Source organism: Phoxinus phoxinus, assembly GCF_949152265.1.
Source record: "Phoxinus phoxinus genome assembly, chromosome: 10".
NCBI lineage: Eukaryota > Metazoa > Chordata > Actinopteri > Cypriniformes > Leuciscidae > Phoxinus > Phoxinus phoxinus.
The window spans coordinates 2759749-2784554 of NC_136885.1; the positions used below are offsets into that span (position 1 = coordinate 2759749).

The window sequence follows — 24806 nt, forward strand, 5'->3', positions numbered from 1 at the left end:
CTGTAATAGTGTAGTATGCAGTGTAGTGTGTACTGTAATAGTGTAGTATGTAGTGTAATATTATAGTATGTAGTGTAGTATGCACTGTAATAGTGTAGTATGTAGTTTAATAGTGTAGTATGTAGTGTATGTACTGTAATAGTGTAGTATGCAGTGTAGTGTGTACTGTAATAGTGTAGTATGTAGTGTAATAGTGTAGTATGTAGTGTAATAGTGTAGTATGTAGTGTCAGTATGCAGTGTAGTGTCTGTAATAGTGTAGTATGTAGTGTAATAGTGTAGTATGCAGTGTAGTGTGTACTGTAATAGTGTAGTATGTAGTGTCAGTATGCAGTGTAGTGTGTACTGTAATAGTGTAGTATGTAGTGTAGTATGTACTGTAATAGGGTAGTACTGTATGTTGTATTATCCACAGTGTAGTATGTGTTGTATGTAGTGTAGTATGCACTGTAAGGCAGAAGTATGTGTTGTATGTAGTGTAGGGTCGAAGGAAATGCCCTTAAACTTAATGGAAAAGCTTAAGTTTAACAATCTCCGTTTTTTTGTACGGAGTTTGTTGAATTTTAATGCCAAAAAAGAGCAAGAATTAATAACGGATACACAACTCAGTAACTCAGTGAGCTAACCTCATATTTGTTGCTTCAGTGTTATATATATTCCTTGGTGGATGATTTCAGTGAAATAAAGAATCAACAACAGGCACACTCCCACTTGACAGAACTCTCTATGGATGCCCACGGTAAAGCTTATTTGGCATCTATACACATATATACACATGCGCACATTCTGCTTTTCACATGGATCTTGTAGAGACACAGACACACACACATCTTCATGCTTATATGACAAATAATATAAAAGGGACAGTAAAAGAAGTACAAACAGCTTTAAAACAAACATACACTTCCTGCGCTTTCTGGGATTGCCTGTAAATGTGACTTTGTTGCACTCAAGTGAAGACTCTCAGTATCCAGAAGAGCAGCAGAGAGGCGATCAGCAGCGCGGGAGAGTGAGGACCCCTGCTGGCGGAGCTGGGCATGTTCACGTCACCGGTCAGTTTGAGGCACGAGGCGGTCGAGGTGGCATTGCAGCACTCCAAGTAGCAGGTGGTGACGGAGGTTGAACAAACCGCCATCTTTCTGCAATCCTCACTGCAACCTGCATGCCAGCTCTCTATGGTGCCAGTTGTTGTCTTTTTTAGCTAAACAAAATTAGACAATGATTATGTTTCGATTAAACATGAGCATTTCGTTTCAGAGCGGATCGTTTAACTGAATATCACATGGTTTAAAGTCAACATGAAATGAAAATTGACCCCATTTACTGTCTGTTAAAGGGAACCTATACTGTACGTTCACACCGCCGCCGGCGAGAGCGGCAAAATTCGCTCTCGCCGCCCTGCCATCGACGCCGTGAGATTCGGGGACTCTCTTGCGCTCTGACGTAGATTTTAGAATGCGTGATTTAAAAAAAAAATGTATTTAAAGGAGCCGCAAAGCAAATAAGAACTGAACATAAATCAGTATCCTATTTTGTGCATACTGGCCACACGTAGGGTATAAGTTAACCTATTAAAATATTTTAAATGTGAAAGTAACAAAACACCAACCATGTCAGACACCTTTTTCCATTCGTCGTTCTTTTTATTAATGTCCCTGTATGTAAACAGGGACACGTCGTACAATAACCGGAAACCCGCAACAGAAATAATTCACTTTTCCTCCATTTTGCTTAGGAACTAATGTGGTCGGAACCAAAGTTTACAGTATTGTGTTCTCTGGCATCCTCTCAAGCGGATAACTTCTACATTCCGATTGGTTGCCGCCAAACCGCGTTATAGCTTATTACCATAAAGTTGACTTGATTTCAACTCTTCTCGCCGCTCTCGCCGTCCAAGACGCGCCGCGCCACCCTCGCCGGAGGTCGCCGCCGGCTCTCATTGAAAATGAATGGCTTCCGGCCAATTTGACGCTCTCGCCACCGGCGGTGTGAACGTACAGTTATGCCTTTTACAAAGCCTTGATGTTGTTTTTGGGCTCTAGTACAACAGGTTTCTAATGACTGAATGTTGATTATTTCCCTCTCTTCCCAGTCTGTCAGTAACGCTCTGTTTAGTTCCATGACCGGCAGTTTCCACACACTACTAACTAACTCAACCAGGCCCCGCCCCTTTATTCTGCGTATGAATTATTTAAATGAGGAATATTGTGACATGTGAGATTCTAGACAGTTCAGCGCACTTGGATCGGCGTTCGTAGATCGACTGGTAGAGACTGTTTTTCAAAGATGGCTTCTGTCTGTATACGTGAAGTTGACTGTATGTATAAAATATCTTCTTATTAAACTGTCTGGACACTGACAAATTTCTCAATGCTTCGGTTTGAAGGTAGGGACCCTCATTACGCTGCCGTGTTAGTGTGGGGCTATTTTGAGCCTTGTTAGTGGTATTAACAAGCGATTTTTATTTGTCATGACTCTATGCCCTATATACTAGCGTTATACTAGCGTTATAGGCTAAACTGTTTTTAGAGATAAAACTATTTACATTTGATAATCATGAAAACAAATCTCAGATTACAGTTGACTAGGTAACAATGTGTAATTAGACCAAAGGTTCATTTTGCGCCGGAGTTCTCCTTTAAGACCTTAAAGCACACTAAGGAAGATTTTTTTACCTTAAAATAATGTTTCCAAAATCGTTTCAGTGGTTCATCAAGTCGTAACAGTGTGAAAGGCACTTATGCCTCTGCTTTACGGTCCTTTATCTGCTATAACCACACTATGTAAGATTGCCAGATCGGGTCGCGTTTCTGTAGTTCCAATGAGACATAAGAAAACTACAAATTTGACTTGCTTTACGTCAAGCGGTACAATAGTCATTATTTTGTTTTTCTTCGTTTATGATGTCGCAATACTTTCATGAAATCATGCAACATACTCTAGCTTGTCTGTGGACATCGTTCATTCCAATGCCGGGGCAGGACAAACAGCGAGCGTGCATTCGACAGTTGGCTAAATTATTTACGACAGCGGTAATGGACAATTCCGCTTCCAACCCGCAGAGGAAAAGTTCCTTGGTGTTGCTTTAATGACATTCACCACACAAAACCATTTCAGAATATGGTGGAAATATTATCCTGGACGAGCCCCCACTTATTTTATCAGCCTCATCATATGGACAGACTCTTAGAGGGGAAGACAACGTCGCACAGCTTTAAATGTTCAAGCTTTTTAATGTCAGGTGGATTCTGATTGGCTGAAAATGTTTTTAATCGTTCATCAGCTGGAAAAACGATTCCAACGGTGTTGTTTCCGTATGTCATTATTGTTACATCTGTTCTGTGGGCTTCCCTACACTGAAAAAAATATTCTTTGAACCAAAGAACAGCCGAATTTATTAGTGATTCTCAAATTATATTTATGGTTATAACAGGGTTATTACCATTAACTAAAACTATTAAAAACATTGGTGTTAATTGAAATAAAGCTCAAATAAAATTAAATATAAATATTAGTTTAAATAAAATGAAACTTAGTAAAACGCAACGTAAATTTGAAATTTTGCCACTCTGCCACAAGCTCGCCAGATCCTTCAACCATCCGTTCACAATCACTGGACTTCTAATAATGCTCAGCTGTCACCGTTTAACCATTATCCAGAACTATACTTAAGCACCACTTCCCCACACTCAGTTGTCTGGTCTCGTCTGTAACTACCTAGTAAAGGACTTACCTGAATGACTTACCAGTTGTTGCCGATTCACCTCGAACCGAGGGTATCTTTGTCTGTCTGTCATCCTCTCCTTAAGTTCCACACATTGGCCGCTGCGAGTAACTGGAACAAAGTTCCCCTCATAACTGCTTATCACCAGGGATTGGAACCATCTTTGCATCTCTAGCTCGCTGTGTATGATGACTCCATGGGATTAGAAAACCTTGTTCAATGCTCCATTCACGGATCATTATGGCTGCATTTACACTGCAGGCCTTGAAGCCCAATTCCGATTTGCTGACTATATCCAATTTTTTTGACGACCCGCTTACATCATCTTTTAAAAGTGACCCGTATCCAATATTTGCATTTACACTATACACTGCCGAAACAACCCAATGTGGACATTCTGACCCGGAAAATTGAATAAAACAGCGTGATATGTTAAGTAATAAAAAAAACATTCTGATTAAATTCGAATGGGTCGCGGGTGGATATGATAAATCAGGGGTTCCCAATCCTGCTCCTGCCGATCGACTGTCCTGCACAGTTCATCTCCAACCCTAATCAAACACACCTGAAGCAACCAATTAAGGTCTTCAGGATCACTTGAAAATTAAAGGCAGGTGTGTTTGATTAGGGTTGGAGATTAAGGCTACGTTTACACGTGGCCGGTTATTTTCATAAACGGACATTTCACCCCTCTCCGTTTTCAGAAAAGTGTTCGTTTACACGAACCCGTGTATATGCCGTCAAGAGCATGCCAAACCTATAGATGGCAGTGTAACGAGAAGCTCAAGCCCACGTTAGCCAATCAGAATCCCGAAAATATAGGTCGCACTTTTGACGCAGTGCAAATTCTGTCGCATCCGGTGACGTCGACTGCCTAAAACCCCGTTTTTCTCAGTTTACATGCAAACGTGAAAACGGAGTTTTCCAAAATCTCCACTCTGGCCGGAGTTTTTAGAAAGAATCGTTTTCAGAGGATAATTCTCCGTTTGCGTGTAAACGAGGGGCACAACCGAAGGGAAATGTCTCCGTTTTTCAAAATAACCATGTACGTGTAAACGGGGCCTAACTGTGCAGGACAGTCGATCGGCAGGAGCAGGATTGGGCACCCCTGTGATAAATCATTATTAACAAAAATATTAACTACATTCTCTAAAATATGAGCATGTTCCATTCCAGTTTAAGTTTCAAGGGAGTAAAGCCTGTTTATGTCAGTATATATTTTCATATAAGAAAATGAAATTCTGTCAAATAAATTTTGTTTTAAAGCAATGTTCATTTAAAAGCAGCGCTCATTCATCAGTGTATTATACCAGAAATGCGCGCATCAACCGTCACCGAGTCCGCCGTTGAAGGTGATGATAATCAATTTATCCTCACACGTTACAACACATAAGAATAATAGTAATTTGACCAATGGGTGCGGATACTTAAATCAGAGAAAATTATTGGATGATTTGTTTATGGCTGCGGATTTGGGTGACGTTGGAGCTCATCCGCACATCTCTAATTATCCGGTGTTTTACTTTCCGCACCATTTTCAAAGGTCAGCAACACATTGGTCTCGTAAGGCGGAGAAAAACTCCACTGTGTTGAGCCTTCGTCCTCCATCGCGCCATTGATAAGTCGATCACAGTTGTTGTCCATCTGAGTTGACATCCCCTTTTTAATGACGTACGATTTGCATTTACTGGGGAATATCCGACTTGTCTGCTTACATGGCAGACGCAAATGCACGTATCCGATTCATATCTGATTTATTTCCACATATGAGTGAGGCCTGAAACTGATTATCGGATAGAATATCGGAATCCATGTGCTTTTTTCCTGCTTACACATTCGCCGGTCATATCCGATCTGTGCCACAAGAGAGGAAAAAATCGGAATTGGGTCACTTGAACCATGCAGTGTAAATGGGGTCTGTGCATCAGCCCTGCAATCCCGCTGCCAAGCCACACAAACTGCCCTACAGGAACAGTAGACAAACTTGCTTCATCTCTCACCATATCGCCAATCACACCATTGCAATGCATATCACTAAATCACTTGTGTCTATACTGTAGATCTGGAAGCCACCTCCTATCTGAATGTAACCTTGCAACCTCCTTGTCCAGTGGTGAGTGTTATCCAATCGCTACCAATTATCACTGTCCCACTTAATTCCACTGTTACGGTGACCAGTGCTCACCTTTCCATTACAGTCAAGGCCCTTGTTGACTCCATGACTTAATCTCTGAACAACTCCTCCGTAAACTCAACATCCAGAAATCCCCTGCCCCTTGGTCGAGGCATCATCACTCACCATACCCCTACCCTCACTCTCCACATCGGATGTACTCATGTAGAGGAGATCTCACTGCTGGTTCTAGAGGGCTCAACTGTGACGCACTTGGCTTAAGATTTGGCCTCGAGTGAGAAATACTTCCTTGACGGCCTTCAGCTTCCCAAGAAGTCCCTAAAACCTCTGTGGGTGCACACACCGTACCTCTCAATGGCACCACGGTGGAGAACCCTTTAAGTGAGAGTAAGATAGCCATTCTAGCCGAGTATCAGACGTTCCAGGATGCTAAACTAGCACCTCACCGATCACGGGACTGATCTTCGATCAACAGCCGGGTGCACCTTTGCCCAAAGGTAGAATCTATCCGCTTTCCATCGAACAGAAGCCATGGAGGAGTATGTAGAAGAGGCTATTTGCTAGGGCTACATCTGCCCTTCTACCTCCCCTGCCACCAACTCACCATCATGTACCGATGCTCTCTTTCCCTGGTTCTTGCAACCCTCTAGAATCTTAGAGGGTCCAAGATCTTCACCAAGCTGGACCTGCGTAATGCGTACAACCTCATCCGGATAATAAAACCCACTGGGCACTACGAGTAATGCGTACCAGTTAATGCTGTACGGGCTAGTCAGCTCACCCTCTGTATTCCAGGGATTTATGATTGAAGTGTTCCGGGAGTACCTCCATCGTTTCGTGAAGATCTTCATCAATGACATCCTGATCAACTCCCGGAATGAGATTGACCATCATCTCCACGTTAAGCAGGTCCTCCAAAAGCTTCGGAAAAACATACCAGGCGAGGTTAGAAATTGGCCCATTCCCTCCACAGTAAAAGAACTACAACGCTTCATCGGATTCACCAACTTCTACAGAAGCTTCATCTCCAACTTAAGCAAAATTGCCTCTCCATCAACTTCCCAAGCCTCTATTCTGGACAGCAGCAGCCACAACCACCTTCCAATGGCTGAAGGAAGCATTCATCACCACACTTACGCTCGTCCACCCTGACACAGAGCATCAACCTCTGGAGTAGGTGTGGTTTCGTCTCAGTAAAACTCCATCCATGTGCCTACTTTTCCAAGAAACTGTGCCCAGCAGAGCAAAGATATGGCATTGCTAACTGGGAGCTATTGACCAACAAACTAGTTGAGTGGCACCATTGGTTGGTGGGAGCGAAGTACCCCTTTGAGGTAATTACCACAACCTGGAGTACCTACTTGAAGCACAACTTCCGAATCCTCGTCAGGTTTGGCCATTATTCTTTACCAGATTGAACTTTACAGTATTCTACAGATCTGATCAAAGATTCTCTCTCTCTCTCTCTCTCTCTCTCTCTCTCTCTCTCTCTCTCTCTCTCTCTCTCTCTCATTTGCATTCTCCAGACTCTCCGACGGTCCCTCCCGAGAACATCCTCCCTCCTCCCATAATCATCCGTATCAGGCCCTATCCAATGGTCCCTTGAGGATCAAATCGCCAAGGCCACTCAGTCTGAACTTGCTCCGCTGTGAGTTCCTGAGGGAAAGCTCTATGTGTCATTCTCTCTCCACCTTTCCCTCATGGACTCAGGTCACTGCTCCTCTGGCTTTGGTCACTCAGGCATTCAGCAAATCTTTTCACTCCTCCGCAATCGCTTCTGGTGGAGAATTATGTCTCAGAAAGTTCATTGGTTGGTACAAGGATGTCCCATTTGTGCCATCTCTAAATCTCCCAGATATCTACTGGAGGAAAAGCTTCTAAACCTGGGAGTAGATTTCATCAACATCAGTATGGGTTCTTCACATACATTCTAATTGTAGTAGATCTATTCTCTAAGGCCTGCAACCTTGTCCCAATGAGGGGACTACCTACTGCATTTGGTGCATTAGGTTTTTTTATTGAGTTTAACATGGTCACTTGGTCAGGTGAGCCATTGGAGGTTGCAGCTGTCGACCACTGGTTTAAGGAGAGGGAGAGGGTCTGGGAGCTCACGTCCATCTGCAATGCGCAGTCCGACAGCATAAGAACCAGACAGACACCAGAAGATCCAAGACACCTGCATACCAACCTGAGCAGAAGGTCTGGCTTTCCACCAGGGACATCCGCCTTTGGCTGCCTTGTCACGTTCCTGTTTGCTCTTTCCTGTGGCGATCGTCAATAATGTGTTGTGCTCATGATGTGTTTGTCACGGTTCATGAATTCACTGACTCATTCTCTCTCCCTGTGTGTGTGGCTGCTGATTGCCGCTGATCTGCTCTGCTATTTAATGTCCCATCCGCCTTGTGTTTGTCAGATCGTTTGGAGTTCCCGGTGTTCGCGTCCTGGTCCTGGCTGTCTTTGTGGTCCCTGCGTTTCGTGTCTGGATTACGGGTTCTATCTTCCTGGTCGCTCTTCCTTGTTTTCCACAGAGGATTGGGTTGCCCATTCGCGTCCCTGCACTGCCAAGAGAGACTGTTCCCGGGTACCTCTATTTATCAGACCCACATCATCTACTCTTAAAATCTTATTTTCACACTCGCTACTGTGTGAAATTGACCCTGACAGAAATCTCTGACCATCAATGGATTCAGCTAGTGTGTCCGATCTAAGAGAGCAGTTCAACTAACGGAAACAGTCTAAGGTGGCATTGGTTATGACGTTACTGCCTGGGCACGCGGCTCAGTGGGGAACGACGGTGTGGGAGAACCAACATCCGTTCTGTTCCTTGTTCCAAGCACTCTCTGAGGAGATGAGGTGGGTCTTTGATCACGCGGTAGCAGAACGCGAGGCAGCCCGCCTTCTCGCCGATCTTCGTCTGGATAACAGACCCGTCTCTGACTATTCCATCGAATTTCGGACATTGGCAGCAGAGTGCAAATGGAATGAGGAGGCGCAGTGGGACATGTTCCTGCATGGGTTGGCTGACCGTATTCAGAAGGAAAACTTCACGCTGGAATTCCCCATGGATCTTGACGGACTTATTGAATTCACTTCGCGTGTGGATACACGACTACAGCGACGGGAGCAGCGAGCACGCCGGACTTTGGTTTCCGAGAACCCAAGTATTCCAGGTCCAGCGTCAGCAATACGGTCAGCCCCGCAATGGATCACAAATCCATGCAGGTCGGTAGATCTCTGCTTTCCTGGGAGGAGAGAGAACGGCGTAGAATGAAGGGACTTTGCCTATACTGCAGTGGAGCAGGGTCTGATGAACTGCCCAGTAAAAGATCAAGCCCGGCAGTAGAGCTGAGGCTAATGTTGGGCGGACTTTCCGTGGAGAAATCCCCATTTTCGACTCTCTTCCCTGTAAGACTGCAATGGGCAACCCAGTTTCACTATTGCCAGGCCTTGTTGGATTTGGGAGCTGAAGGTAATTTCATGGACCAAGCATTAGCACATAACCTTCAGATCCCTGTCATTCCCCTTACTCACAGGATTTCTGTCAGTGCACTTAACGGACAAGAACTTCCTGACATTTCATTCACCACCGGTCTCATAACCCTCCTCACATCAGGGAATCACACGGAGGAGCTGTCTTTTATGCTCATGGACTCTCTGCTGGTCCCCATCGTTCTAGGTCATCCCTGGTTGGTGCAGCACAATCCCAGGGTTGACTGGGGCCACAGCTCCATCTCGGCCTGGAGGAATCAGAGCTATGCCTCTTGTCTTGTGTCGTCTGTGTCTTGTTCTGTGTTGCAGGATGAGTCTGTGAATTTGTGAAACGTGCCCGAGGAGTACCTTGACCTGAAGGAAGTGTTCAGTAAGTCCTGGGCTGCTTCTCTTCCTCCGCATCGTCCCTATGACTGTGCTATAAATCTACTACTAGGTACGTCTCTGCCTAAGGGCAAGTTATACTTGCTTTCTGCTCCAGAAATGGAAACCATGGAAAAGTAAATTTCCTCTTCTCCTGCTGGGGCGGGGTTCTTTTTCGTGGAGAAGAAGGATGGTTCGCTGCGACCGTGTTTTGATTATAGAGGGTTAAACAACATCACTGTAAAGAATACTTATCCTTTGTCGTTGATGTCTTCGGTCTTCGAGCGGTTGCAAGGAGCATTTGTCTTCACGAAATTGGACCTGTGTAACAATTATCATTTGGTTCGCATAAGCGAGGGGGATAAGTGGAAAACTGCGTTCAAGACCCCCGGGGGCACTATCTGGTTATGCCTTTTGGCCTGTCAAACTCCGATTTTTCAAGCACTCATTTATGACGCGCTGAGAGACATGATTGACCAGTTCATATGTCTACCTGGATGATATATTGATAGTTTTCTTCGTTTTTCCACGTCAGGAGAGTGCTCCAGAGGCTGTTTGTCAAGGTGGAGATATGCGCTTTTCATGCACAGTCTGTTCCTTGCTTAGGTTACATCGTTTCGTCCGAGGGAGTGCAAATGGATCCAGATTAAGGCTGTGGTGGATTGGCCAAACCCAGATTCCCTTAAGGCCCTACAAAGGTTTCTGGAGTTCACCAATTTTTACCAATGTTTTAATCGCAATTTCAGCCAACTAGCCACTCCTTTGACTGCCTTGACCTCCACCAGGACGACGTTCAGGTGGTCTGGTGCAGCCGAAGTTGCATTTTCCAACCTCAAGAGCAGCTTTGTTTTCGGCTCCCATTCTGATAGCCCCTGATCCGTCACGTCAGTTTGGTTGACGCATCACAAGACGGTCATTCTGACCGTAGTGTAAAGGTTCTCGAAGGCGGCTCATTTTATCCCCTTGCTTAAATTAACATCTGCCAAGGAGACAGCGGTGGCTGTCGTAGATCACGTCTTTCGCATAAATGGCCTCTCGATGGACGTGGTTTCCGAGAGGTGGCCCCAATTTGTGTCCAAATTTTGGAGGGAGTTTTGTAGATTACTGGGGGCGAGTGTCAGTCTGTCTTCGGATTTCATCCCCAGAGCAATGGCCAAACTGAGAGGGCCAACCAAGACTTAGAGAGAGTGTTGACATGTTTGGTATCCAAGAATCCTTCCTCCTGGAGTTAGCAACTCTCATGGGTTGAGTACGCACATAACTCGTTACCAGTGTCGTCCACGGGCCTCTCTACTTTTGAGTGTAGCTTAGGCTACCAGCCACGTATTTTTCCGAGTCTGGAATCCGAAGTCGCAGTCCCCTCTACTCACGCCTTTGTCCAGAGGGGCCGCAACACATGGAGCAGAGCCCGTGAGACTCTCCTCCAGGTGGGTGCGCGCACTACGGCTCAGGCTGATCGCCACTGGTCGAAGCCTCCCGTTTACGTCGTAGGTCAAAAGGTTTGGCTTTCGTCCAAGAATATTCCTCTTTTCTCCGTATGTAACAAGCTAGCTAGCCCAAATTCATCGGCCCGTTCACTGTCACCAAAGTCCTTAGTCCGGTGACAGTCCGACTCAAACTCCCTCCTGCGTACAGGAGAATTCATCCCGTCTTTCATGTCTCCAAATAGAAGCCTGTGTTTCATTCACATATTAATCCACTAGCCCCGGTTAAGCAAAAAAATTATTAATTGGAAATAAATAATAACTGAAGAAAAAAATGACACTTAAACAGAAATATATAAAAAAAACCAAATACAATGAAAAAGAATAAGGTCAAAATAATATTTTTTACAACTTAATTTCACCATAAACAAAAATTCTATTAGATATAATATGAAAGTAGAATTTTCACTTAATATAAAACTAAAAACAAAAATGATATTCAATTATAATCAGTGTTATTTCCTTTTAGACAAACTAAACAAAACAGTTTTAAACCATGATTTTCCAATTGACCAATATATAAATGCAATGAATGCACAAAAATGACATTTTTGTCAGTTTATTGTCAATTATTATTAAAACTTTTGTATTTAAACTTATCATCCATTAGCTCTAATAGACAGGAGGGTGGGGAAACATTTAATCTAATCTACTAAAAAGAAACAGATGATTTAAGGTGTCTAAACCTAAATAAGACATTTATTAAACATTAAATTATGAAATAAATAGGAAGATTTTTTTTGTACCATGCAGTAATCCTGACCAACGGGACACAGCATGCTGGTAGTGATGGGTTTGTAACACGCTGTCCCATCACACTTGATACTATGACACTTCTTGCCCTTTTGGAAATAAAGAAATGAAGCAAAAGTCAGAAACTGGCAGAAAATGTTTATTTTTGCCCTACAGTGACAAATGGCCATGTGTGTTCTTACATTGCTTGCTTGGGTGGCTGGAGCCGTGGCCTTTGTGGTTGTTGTAGTGGTAGTGGATGTTGTTGCAGCTACTGAAGACATGTAATAAAACAGTCAATATTCAAATGCGACCATTTATCTCAGATAACAAGACAGAGTTTGAGGTTACCTGTCGTACTGAGTGAATTGGTCAAGGCAAACAGGGTGTCGTTGAGGCAACCGGTTGTGTTGCAACATTTCCAAGAGCAATTACCGACAGTCGAGTTCCCGCAGGACACACCACATGAGGCACTGCACTTGACAGAGTAGCTTGTGTTCTGTGTCATTATCTGAAGCACAACAGAGCAAGGTGTAACTCTTTAAATTATTTCAAGTTCATGAGCACATGATTCGCATTATTATTTAATTTCCACTGGAGGTTCCCATCTGAGATTGCCGCATGGTGGACTGACCTCACAGAAATTATGGCTGGATGGGCAGGGTTTCATCGTGGCATTCATGAACTGGACGTAACAATCTGTAGTGCAATCAAATACTGGACAGGACATCTTTTAGGGAGGAACAAAGTTACAATTCAAGTTTTACATGCATTTAAGCTGCTATTGAGGAGGGATACGGGTAAGGCTAGGACAGGTTAGGTGCTATATAGGTAAGTTTGAGGGTGGGTAAAGGGGAAAGGGATGGTCAACAGTGTAATTGAGATGTAATTACAGGCAGGTATTTAAAAAAAATAAGTACAATAATAAAATGTTTTTCACAATAATTGCACTGAATCAAACGATTAATTAAAATGTTAATATGCATTAGTTAAATACGCTTAAAGTGCCCCTATTATGTTTTTTTTTAGGATATTCCCTTTCATGTAGTGTGTAATAGAGAAGCTGTTTGTGAATGTAAAAGATTCGTTTTGGGAGTTTGGGAGTTTTTCTCCCAAAAGAAAGAAGTGATTCTAAACTAAAACGAGTCGTCAGTAATTCCAGTCTCACTTCTGCTGAACCCACGTAGGTTTGTAACTAATTTGCATAATTCCAGTATATAGTCTTGACTGGCTGAACAGTGTCTCTTAGCCCCGTCCTCAAACACTGTAGTGTATCTGAGACAGGAAGAGTTTGGTTCATGATGTTCATGTCGAGAAGACGCTGTTTTCTGCTGACAAAGCAAATCCACTTTGATGTGATTGATACGGTAAAACCCACGCCATCGTTACTGTTCGTATCACTGTAATCAAGAGCAGAGATTCAGATATGATAATGAGCGTTTGCTTTCAGACCAATCACAGCAGACTGGGCCATCTGACCAATCACAGCAGACTGGGCCACCTGACAAATCACAGCAGACTGGGCCATCTGACCAATCACAGCAGACTGGGCCATCTGACCAATCAGAGCAGAGCAGCTCTCAGAGAGGCGGGGTTTAGAGCGACTGAATCTTTATCGGAGCGTTTCAGACACTGTGAGCAAACAGCTGATGCTGCAGTGGATATTATGAGAAAATCAAGTGTTTTTTTTTACCTTGAATGCATGTACTGTATTTTCCGGACTATAAGTCACACTTTTTTCATATTTTTTTCCAATTCCCCCTGCAACTTATAGTCAGGTGCGACTTCTATATCAAAATTAATTCATATTGACTGACATGAACCAAGAGAAAACATTACCGTCTACAGCCGCGAGAGGGCGCTCTTTGCTGCTCCTGTACTACAGCCTACCCCTGAAAATATTTACTGAAAACTGTTAACTGAAACATTAACTTAAAGACAATTGAGAAAGACTGAACACAAACAAAATGCCCCCCAAAAGAAAATCTTACTCTGCAGATTACAAACTGCAGGTAGTAAAATATGCAGCCGAAAACGGTAATCGAGCAGCAGAAAGAAAGTTTGGAGTGAGTGAGAAACTTGTGACGGATTGGCGAAAGCAGATGACGTTACTCTAAAGCGCCTTTCAGACAGGACGCGGGACGTTATGTTGCTGCGTCCATAGATACTATGGCTGCGTCTACCAAAGCGCTGCACGTGCTTGCGCGCACGCTGCGGTCAAAGTTCAAAATATTTCAACTTTTGCGGCTGCGTTCTGTGACGATTACCAGCGCAAATCGCGTTGTATCTGAATATGGAGCTAACAATATGACAAAATGATTTGAATTTTTTGTAATCTAAGTTACAAAAAGTGTAATCTAACAAATTTTAATTTTATTTGGTATTTTAAATATGTCTGAATTTAATTTATTTAAACGAATATTGAAGATTTGAAATTTAACGAATTGAAATGTTTTTATGGCTGTATTTTATAGACGTGTATTTTCAAACAGCTATTTTTTGTTCTGAATTCTTATACTGCAAATATTCAGTTTAAAAAAATACAGATTCAAGTTTTCAAGATGAAGAAGAAATTCAGAACTTCAAATTCAGTTTTCTTAAATTCAAACTGCGGAAAATTCAGATCACATTCAGAAAAGTCGAACAGAGCATTTTGGCTGCACTGCAGTAGTTTTCTGCCGCAAACGTGGTGGAGGTTCAAGCATACATGCCAACCCTCCCGATTTTTCCGGGAGACTCCCGAATTTCAAAGCCCCTCCCGAAAATCTCCCGGACCGACCTTTCTCCCGAATTTCTCCCGATTTCCACCTGGACAACAATATTGCTACACAATCCGTCACTGGGCGCCGTTTCTGACCGAACAACAATAAAGGTTACACCTCGAAGTCAAGCACGGAAAAAGAAGCAATGCACTGTCGTGTTTGCGAGCCTCCGCTGCGCGCGCGCCTCTGCTGACTGCGCGCGCGCGCCTCCCCACGAGGCATTTATACTTCGCGCTCGCCGGTGTACTATTCTTTGAAAAGACAGGGTGCGACTCGGTGTAATTGTCCTCAGGAATCAGCGGTGAGAAGTAGTAAGGTACACTCATGAATGTTTATTTTAGTACACTTTAGTAGGCTACACCAAAACCACACAACAAAAGAATCGTCCAAAGCAGTAAACCAGATTATTCCTTGTGACATTAGAAGAAGAAAAAATGGATATGAGAACGTAACCTACAACTAAATTAACGTTATCTTACATAATTTCTAAAAAAAAATATTTAGTTTTGTCAACCTTTTTTTATAAAACATGGCAATTTATTTTTATTTCAAGGGCTTATGTCTGCTATTGTGGGCTCATTTAGTTAATGTAAGCAACTCATTTAGACGCAAGAATTGGGTGCCGGTGCGGTGAGATGGACATGCTCGGCCAGATCCGGCTTGAAGTCGTGCATCTTCGGATGACCGTGACTTAAGTGTACCGTTCCACCCCTAGTGTGTGATATATATGACAAATCCACGTGATGGCGCAGGCGCATTGCGCACTCACACAACATAGTTCTGCCATTGCTTCATATCGCAGACTGTTCATTATCAAAATAAAACACAGTCAACCAAACATATAAAAAGTTATTCTGCCTAATTTAATTGGTCTGTTGTACAATATAAAGGGCAAGCTGTGCCGCACAGTCTTATTCCCAACATTCCCCTTGCTGTGAAGACGCTGATTTAGCCTAGATACGTGTATATTGGGCCTCGACTGAAATATGAAGCCTTCTTTATATTAATAGTGAGCATCCAAATTTTACATTGCAAATTTGAAAACTTTTGACTGAATGAGAGATGCGCGACCGTTTCGATTAAAATACATTTAGGCTTGGCGTTTAAAATAGGCTAAATGTTGTTTGTAATAAAGGGCACACTATAGGCTATTTTTATTGGCTATGTAGCCTATATATTATTTTATTATACATGGCTACTTATTTTTCATTCTTGATTGTTGAATAGGCTAATAATAAAATACGTCTTTTACGGCGATTTGATGCGCGCGCATTTCTCTCTCAACATGATCCGGTCTGACTTATTTTCTGCCAAATACGGTCAGTTATAAAATGTTGCTGTATTATTACAAAATACATAGAGTGCAGACCATTTGGGCAAAAAACAAATAAACTTATTGTGTTCATTATCCCCACCCACATTTGGGCTTAATCACTGTTATTAATAGGGGGTCCTTGGAAATGTATTTAGGTGTAGACAAAATCACTTATATATTATATATATTATTTATATTAAATAACACGGGTTGTACTGAATGTCAGCTTGCTTATTTTGCTAAAGATAAGGATTTATTCAGTCTACATCTCATGTAAACAAGAAACTATACTTCTAACCACAGCTCGAGAGCTGTCGTTCCAACCACACAAGTTTGCGATGCTGTTTGCGAACGTTCGTTGGAACAATGGTTTCGGGAAACACCAAATCGTTGAACTGCTGATAACGACGGAACTTGCGACCATAGTTGGCAAACGATGCTTTTCGGGAAACGCACCCCTGGGCGACCATGCAGGCTATGACAGCCCCTGCCATACCCAGCTGATGCAAAGCATAGGTGAATTTATATCTACACAGAAGAAAGCCCGGTCTCTTCCTTGGTACGGTTTGTGTCGAGCCATTGGTTAGTCTGGTTGTTTAAAAAGATTAAATGTAGCCTATTCATTTTTACTATCTAATACTCAAGCTATTTTCTCATTTTTCTACTCTTAATATTAAATCAAAAAACAAAAGATACACGGATTCTCTTGAACCATCACCACGTTTGCGGCAGAAAACTACTGCAGTGCAGCCAAAAAAAAAAAAAAATTGGGTTAACAAGGACATGAAAATTTGCCTGGTCCAGAAGAAGAAGGCCTTTTTGGAAGGAGATAAACACAGGGTGAGGGAACTGGAGAAGGAGTTTAGGAGAAAGGCCAAGCTGGCTAAGATTGATTATAAGAACAAGGTGGAGCAGAAGTTCACTTCTGGGAATGCGAGGGAAGCATGGCAGGGGTTGCCTGCCCATAACCAACTCTTGCAGAGAAATAGAGCGGTCTTCAACGAGCCGAAAAGAGCACACGTCACTCCTATCCTCACAAGATTGCACTGGTGGCCGATTGCCTCTCGCATCAAATTCAAGTCACTGACGTTTACCTACAGAACAACCACTGGCTCTGCTCCCCTGTACCTGAACTCATTACTTCAGACTTATGTGCCATCCAGAAACTTGCGCTCTGCAAGCGAGCGGCGTCTTGTGGTGCCATCTCAAAGAGGCACAAAATCTCTTTCTCGGACCTTTACCATGACTGTTCCCTGCTGGAGGAATGATCTACCTAACTCAGCCAGAGCTGCTGGGTCCGTAGCCTTCTTTAAGAAACTGCTGAAGACGTATATTTTTCGGCAGCACTTGATCCAGTAATACTAACACTTTCTCCTCTATTCTATCTAAAAAAAGAAAAAAGAAAAAAAGTACTACGTTGGATTGAACTGCGAAGGGTCATAGCACTTACATACTGCTGTCCTACTGCTAGTTGAATTGCTTCTATTGTTCTCATTTGTAAGTCGCTTTGGATAAAAGCGTCTGCTAAATGAATAAATGTAAATCAAATATACGTCTTCTTCACACGTTTCAATGGGGACTGTACAACACCCACCTGGGCCCCCCCAACTCCCAGCCCCCAGCTCCAACCTCCAACCCCTCCTTATCGACGAGCAGCTGGTGACCTCCCCACTGCACAGAGTCAGCCCACACAAGGCCTCTGGCAGGCTTAGAGGCCGGGTGGTAAAAGATTGCTCCACTCAGCTAAGTGGCGTTCTCACTAGGCCTCTCCAACATCTCCTGGACTCTGGCTGTGTCCCTGACCAGTGGAGGGAATCCACCATCATTCCAATCCCCCAAAAGGCACCTGCTGAGGATCTAAAAGACGACAGAACTGTGGCACTAACATCTGTGCAAATGTATGGAGAGGGTGGTCTGCCACCTCCTATCAGGCATGGTGTCAAACAAGCTGGACCCATTCCAGTTTGCCTACAGGGCCGGACGTGGTGTGGAGGATGCAAGCCTCACACTTGTAGACACTGTCACTAAAAACCTGGACTCAGCCCATCCACACACCAGGATTTTATTTCATGGACTTTACCTCAGCTTTTAACACTGTGAGTATTGACAATTTTTTTACATCACCTTTCTGATCTTCGGGTTCACCCAACACTGACCCTGTGGACTTAATTTTTTCTGCTGGACAGACCACAACTGGTGTCTTTTAATGGGGTTAAATCAACCAAGCTTATTTTAAATACCAGACTCCCCCAAAGCTGTGTTGTATCCCCAATCCTCTTCTCTGTTTACACCAACAACATCATGTGTAACAGTGAAGGTATGCCACTTTTTAAATATGCTGATGACATTGCTTTGGTTGCACACATGTCTAACATTGATGCCCTAACTCGCTACCAGCAGGTAGTAAATAATCCGTCCCAAACTTTTGTTGAGCTCTCTTTGGAGCTCAACATCACAAAAATGAAGGAGCTATGCTGTGGGGGCGAAGACAAGGCATCTCCTCTATTCCTGCCACTAAGCATCCAGGGTCAGCCGGTGGAACAAGTGCAGGTATTCAGGTATATGGGCACAGAAATAAACACTTCCCTGTCCTTCTCAGAATATACAAAAAAGCACAACGACATCTTCACCTGCTCAGAAAACGCAGAACTTTTCAGATCAGCAAGGACGTGTTAACTTTGGTATACCGCTCCCTCATTGAATCAGTTCTTACTTTCAATATTTCTTCCTGGTACAATCAACTCACCATCAAACACAAAATAAGACTTTCAGGTATAGTGAATCACGCGGCCAAAATACCTGGCTCCCCCCACACCACCCTATCTGACCTGTAAGCCGCTCAGTGACCAGGAAAGCCAACCTGATCACAGAGGACCCCTCTAACCCCCTCCATCATTCCCTCAAGCTACTACCATCAGGCAGGTGTTTAAAGGTACCACTAGCCCCCAAAACATCTTTTGAAAAACGCATTTTTTGACTGATGCGACTTATACTCCACAGAGACTTATAGTCCGGAAAATACGGTAATACTGTTGTAGGAGACTCAAAAACAAAAGTAGGAGCCATTAAAATAGCATAATATGGGCACTTTAATATAAAGTGTATCTTAAGCAGTCTATATCCTGCACTCACCGCAGAGTAATTTCCTGTTGCTGATGATGAATTATCTGAAAGTATTGACAAATAAACAAGTTAAACATTGTAACCACACACGAAAGACAATGTAAATATGACGAAAAGAAAGAATACCTTTGTTCATATTAGTACTGCCCATTGTGGAAACAGTGTTACTGACAGAAGAAGTGCTCATAGTTGACATCTGGCCTGTTGAAGAGGAAGAGCTCGAGCTACCGGGAGGCATTGAATGAGTTGTAGATTCTGATGTTGCTTTTGCTGTCGGTACGGTTGTGGAAGACTGTACGGTTGTGGAAGACTGTACGGTTGTGGAGGACGGTACGGTTGTGGAAGACTGTACAGTTGTGGAGGACAGTACGGTTGTGGAGGACGGTATGGTTGTGGAGGACGGTATGGTTGTGGAAGACGGTACAGTTGTGGAGGACGGTACAGTTGTGGAAGACGGTACAGTTGTGGAAGACTGTACGGTTGTGGAGGACGGCACGGTTGTGGATGACTGTACAGTTGTGGAAGACGGTACAGTTGTGGAAGAATCTTGTACGGTTGTGGAAGACTGTACAGTTGTGGAAGAATCTTGTACGGTTGTGGAAGACGGTACGGTTGTGGAAGACGGTACGGTTGTGGAGGTGTCTGTTACGGTTGTGGAGGGGTCTGTTACGGTTGTGGAGGGGTCTGTTACGGTTGTGGAGGGGTCTGTTACGGTTGTGGAGGTGTCTGTTACGGTTGTGGAGGTGTCTGTTATGGTTGTGGAGGTGTCTGGTACGGTTGTGGAGTTGTCTGTTACGGGCCACACTTTAGAAAGCAGACTCATTTGCAATAATAGAAAAAGTAGGAAGCCTGTTGGAAAAACAGATGAAGGACAGAAAATATCCGTGACAACTATTGAGCATTTACTGGATTTGCATGTGATTAAATGTAACTTGTCCAGCCGAGAAATGCATTGAAAAACATGCACACTAGAAGTACGAGCAGAACGAATTTCTAATAAAATGATCGGTCCCACTTTATATTAAGTGGCTTTAAGTACTATGCACTTACATTAAAATTAATAATTTGATATAATGGACATATTGTGTACATACATGTTTTTACATTGTACTTATATTTTTAAAACACCTGCTTGTAATTACAGCTGTGATTAATGTATGTAATTAAATTTGTAATTACACTGTTGACCCTTCCCTTATACCTTAACCCACCCTTAAATACCAGCACACCTGTCCCTAACCTTACCAGTATCACACCTCAATAGCAGCAAAAGTGTTTTATAATAAAACATGAACACAATAAGTACATTGTACTCATTTTTCGATGTAAGTACATAATACTTAAAGCCATTTTTGCAGTTGTTTTTGTTTTATGTACAATTTACACAGAAACCCCCAGCTTCATAAATAATGTGTTTAGTACTGATTTCCATTGTCATGTTAAATAAAACCATTTATTAACCACAAATCAAATCACATAAAATATCTATATACATACAATAACATGATGAAATGGTATAATAACAAACCTGTTTTCGAAGACCTCACATTCTTGCTTTTCTCGATTTCTCCCAACGCCATCTGAAGGCATGAATTTTTTTTTTGTCATTTAGTTATGATGCAAAACAGCAAGAACATTGTTATGTTTCTGGATGTTGGTGTTTTTTGAAGATTAAAGCAAATTCGTTTGAGTCCAGCAACCAACGAAATGCATGGCGAGAATTCCCTTTGCCTATAAATAAATGACCGATGGTGGTTTGCATCCATGACGTTGGAGATAAATTTCACCGAGAGCTATGCAAACGCGGCCTGTGATAATTGTCGGTGCGGAACATGCTTAACCTGCCATGACCTCGGCACGTGATGTTCTGCTTTGATCTGCAATGGACCATGTCAATTTCTACTTATACAGTCAAACCAAAAATGATTAAGACACCAGATACATTTTGGGATATTTTTTTACTAGTGTGTGCAGGACACTATAGTTCATGTATGTAAGTGAGGATTGCAAAATAAAGTAAACTGTGACATATTATACCCAAAAATTCTTCATACAGTGACTACCAGTAACATTTATTCAACTTTGGGACCAAAAATGATTCAGACACTTTGACCTGACCATGTTTTGCTGAAGTGTTTTTTCTTTAATTGCTAATGCTCTTTTTACACATACACTGAACACAATGAAGCATTGCTTGGTCATTGGTTGAGCTAAACTGGTATTATCCAATTGTATAGTTAAATTTAACAGATATTCAACATCATTTATTTATGAGACAGTCTAACAGAAGGACGGACAAAACCAGTGAAATACTGTATCAACTGATTTGATAACTCTGAGTTCTTGTCATATTTTATTACCATTTTCTAGCATTAACTATAGAGGATAAACTGTGATAATGTGAGAAATGCTGAGGGTGTCTGAATAAATGTTGGTTTGATTGTAGATGTCATTTGTTTAGCTGAAACAGAGGCGCACTGATTCAGTTTCCACAGGCGCACGTATAGTTGAGTTTGAAACAGATCTCGTGTGTGGTATCTTTTCAATGTTACATCACAGGAATCGCAGTCCAGGGTTCAGTGTCTCTGCCAAACACACGGGTCCACAGTTACAGATGTTCCCTTGCATCGAGGCCGCTTGCCCTCACACAATTAACAACTTGTTTGTTCTGGGCGAATCCCCCGGGTGTAAGTGCAAAGCACGGCTTGTTACTCCGTTCCCCGTGAGACAGTGAACAACCCCTTCAGGAAACTACCCTGGAAACCATGTCTTGTGTGAAAACATTGGTTCCACCAAATTATGACTTTCTCGTTCTATCCCACAGTGGCATATTTTGGATGACTATGAACATCTGTCTGCATTTCTCCTCTTCTTTCTCCTCATCTAGTTGTCTAGACAACTAGATGGCAACCTGGCATTGTATATTTCCAATATTGTGGGCTCTGACAAATTGCTTTTGTTGCTGTTTTGTAAGTTGCTTTGGATAAAAATGTCGGTGACACTTTATTTTAAAGTGACGTAGTTACAAGTTACTCCATGTACTTTACAGTAATAACAGTAAATTATGCATAATTACAAGCAGCTAACCCTAGACTAAATCCTAACCTATAGTAAGTACATGTAGTTAATTAATATTACTCAGTACTTATGCGCGAGTAAGTACGACGTAACTACGTCACCTTCAAAAATAAAGTGTAACCAGTGTCAGCGAAATGCATAATAATAAAAAAAATTAGATGCACTCAAAAAAATTGGCTGTGGGATTTACTAACAATTGTCTTATGCCACACTGTAAAAAAAAGATTTTTCAAAGTTGTAAATAAAAGATTATTGGTTAGAATAATCTTTTATTTACAACTTTGAAAAATCTTTTTTTTACAGTGTGGCTGAACTACTTCCCAAATGATTGATATTGTTACTTGCAAAGGCAAGGCAAGTTTATTTATATAGCACACTTTCATATATACACAATGGTGATTCAAAGTGATTTACATAGAAGGAATAAAAATAATCATAAATATATAAAAAAGGCAAGAAATCTCAGCCAACATTCACAGCAGCACTTTATTTATCCTCTTCTCCATGTACATACTACGTACTTATTATAGTTATTACAATAACTGGGTAATAACTAGTCACTAACCCTGAACCTAAAATAAACTTTAAATAAATAAAGTGCAACCTATTTCTCAACTTAATCCACATGTAATATGAATCATCCGTCATATTCATCATGTTGGGTCTTGATAAATTCTAGACTCATGAAAACACCTGCATCTCCAGCCAGAGCAGATCCAACTAAACCTGCAGCTGCATCCAAAACTATATCTACACTTCAGCAACATCTGAATACGGCATATATTACGGGAAATATTGCTTACCTTCACTGTACAGTGGGAAAGCACAAATTAGACTGGAGTTGTTAACAGCTGTGGATGAAGTTAAGTGTGCCAATATGATCTCTACCCCTTCCCCTCTCTCTCTGTTGCTATGTGCTCCTCCAGCCCGATGACATCAGAGGGAAGGTTTCCTAATTAGTGGAAACTGATGGGATTGGTCTGATGACAGTGTGCTTATACTGGGATGATGGGGTGTGTGTCATTACTGAAATTATGCATTCAACTCTCTATAAAATGATTAGTTATGCACAGAATAGAATTTGAATTCAACATCTCGACTGGCTGGTTTAACTTCTGTAAAAGCACCGTGTCTGATTGATTGTATAGCCTTTTGATAATATTAACAATAATAATTTAACTTATTTAAATAGTAGTTAATATAATACAGAACCAGTCAAATGTTAGGCTATACGTATTTGTTTTTCAGGATCTTAAAAACACGGTGTTGTCTAAACGCTTGAAATAAGTTTTGTTGACAGATAAAAAATATCCTACATAAGAATTCCTTTACAAAACTGACATTTAATTTTAAAGTGTTAAAAATCGAAATGCAAAAACAGTTCAAATGAAATTTGATTTAAAAAGTCTAACACAAATTTTTTTTTTTACTGATTAGCTAATAGTGAACTACCACATTCAACTGAGCGCTATTACTTACTAATTTGTTTATCAGAGTTTCTTGTTAGTTATTAGTTACTAGTGTGTTAATAGTGCATTACTCATTTGTTTCTGTGTAGTTATTCATTAATGATGGAACAGTATTCCACTAGTTTGAAATCATCAATCCGTGACGCGTTCAGTGACTGTGAGCTGCGGGATAGAAATGGTGGCTAGCAGACAAAAGCCATATATAGCATTATTTTGATCATGGCTTTACTTAAAAAGAAAATTGGGAAAAAACGAAGACGATGTGTGTGGAGCAATTGCTGGTTTGTCGTTGTCGTCAGGTTTTGCGCTCCTATTGGTGTTTGATTTGACGGTTGTTGTAGGAGAAGTCACACTGTATACTGTGCTTCAAAATTTCTGAAACTGCCAGAATTTCATTGGAGGTCAAATTTGATGTCAGCTGTTGACGAACATGTCAAATTAGCGATCAAAAACGTCAGATTTTGGCCTAGGTTCCGATTTTTTTTTAGGATCCTCAACATTTGTCTCAGACGGCCAAAATCGTACAGTGTGAACCTGTCTTTAGTTCTAGTTCGTTCATTAGTTGTCTTAGTTTCTAATTAGTCCTCACCTGTTTCCCGTTCGGTTGATTGCCTTCCTCATGTCAAGTCAAGCGCATATATAGCGCTTTTAACAATGTAGATTGTTTCAAAGCGGCTTTACAGAGATAAACGGACAATTTAAGGTAACAGAGATTGTTTTGACTTTATAGCCAATTTATTTGTTCTTGAATAAAGATGTTTTCCAGCTAAATTAGTTTTGATTGATTCACTTCCGTCGCAACGATCATTAGTTATTAAATCAGAGGCCGCTAAGACGACACCGTTCTCTCTACACAGACTTTAAACTCGAACCTGTGAGAAACGCTTATGGCGCTCACGTGCGCATCAAGAATTAATTCTATAGTTATGTGCGTTTGAATATATGTGCGCATGTTTGTAATTCCCTACAAACCAAGCCTAAACAAACTATTTGTCTGGCCTTAAAATATTTATACAGAATTTTATCACTTCGGGGTACATACGCGAAACCGAAATTCCCCACAATGCTTTATCTGTAGAGTGGTAAAGGGATCCTCCATAGGGAGAGGCTAGTGGACACTTCAGCACTGCGTTG

The 24806-nt window shown here is 41.9% G+C and overlaps 1 protein-coding gene across 1 annotated transcript; it reads right to left on the reverse strand.

Annotated features, from left to right (window-relative positions):
* Positions 1–23: 23 nt before the first annotated feature.
* On the reverse strand, positions 24–23128 carry LOC307004940 (uncharacterized protein). Its single transcript, XM_079624582.1, has 9 exons — positions 23007–23128; positions 20654–20705; positions 19252–19974; positions 19135–19169; positions 12560–12655; positions 12277–12436; positions 12129–12199; positions 11940–12035; positions 24–1200 (listed from the first exon to the last, which is right to left on the reverse strand). Exons 2-9 carry the CDS (start codon positions 20703–20705, stop codon positions 949–951), a joined length of 1485 nt encoding a protein of 494 aa, XP_079480708.1. The 5' UTR covers positions 23007–23128; the 3' UTR covers positions 24–948.
* Positions 23129–24806: the final 1678 nt, after the last annotated feature.

Bases quoted from the DNA above. Each gene is read 5' to 3' on its own strand.
- LOC307004940 (XM_079624582.1), bottom strand. From the start codon at position 20,705: ATGGCGTTGGGAGAAATCGAGAAAAGCAAGAATGTGAGGTCTTCGAAA. The intron at 12,656-19,134 runs GTGAGTGCAGGA...CCTCCCTAAAAG, and splicing joins CAACAGGAAATTACTCTGCG to ATGTCCTGTCCAGTATTTGA. The intron at 12,036-12,128 runs GTAAGAACACAC...TATTTCCAAAAG, and splicing joins CAGCCACCCAAGCAAGCAAT to GGCAAGAAGTGTCATAGTAT.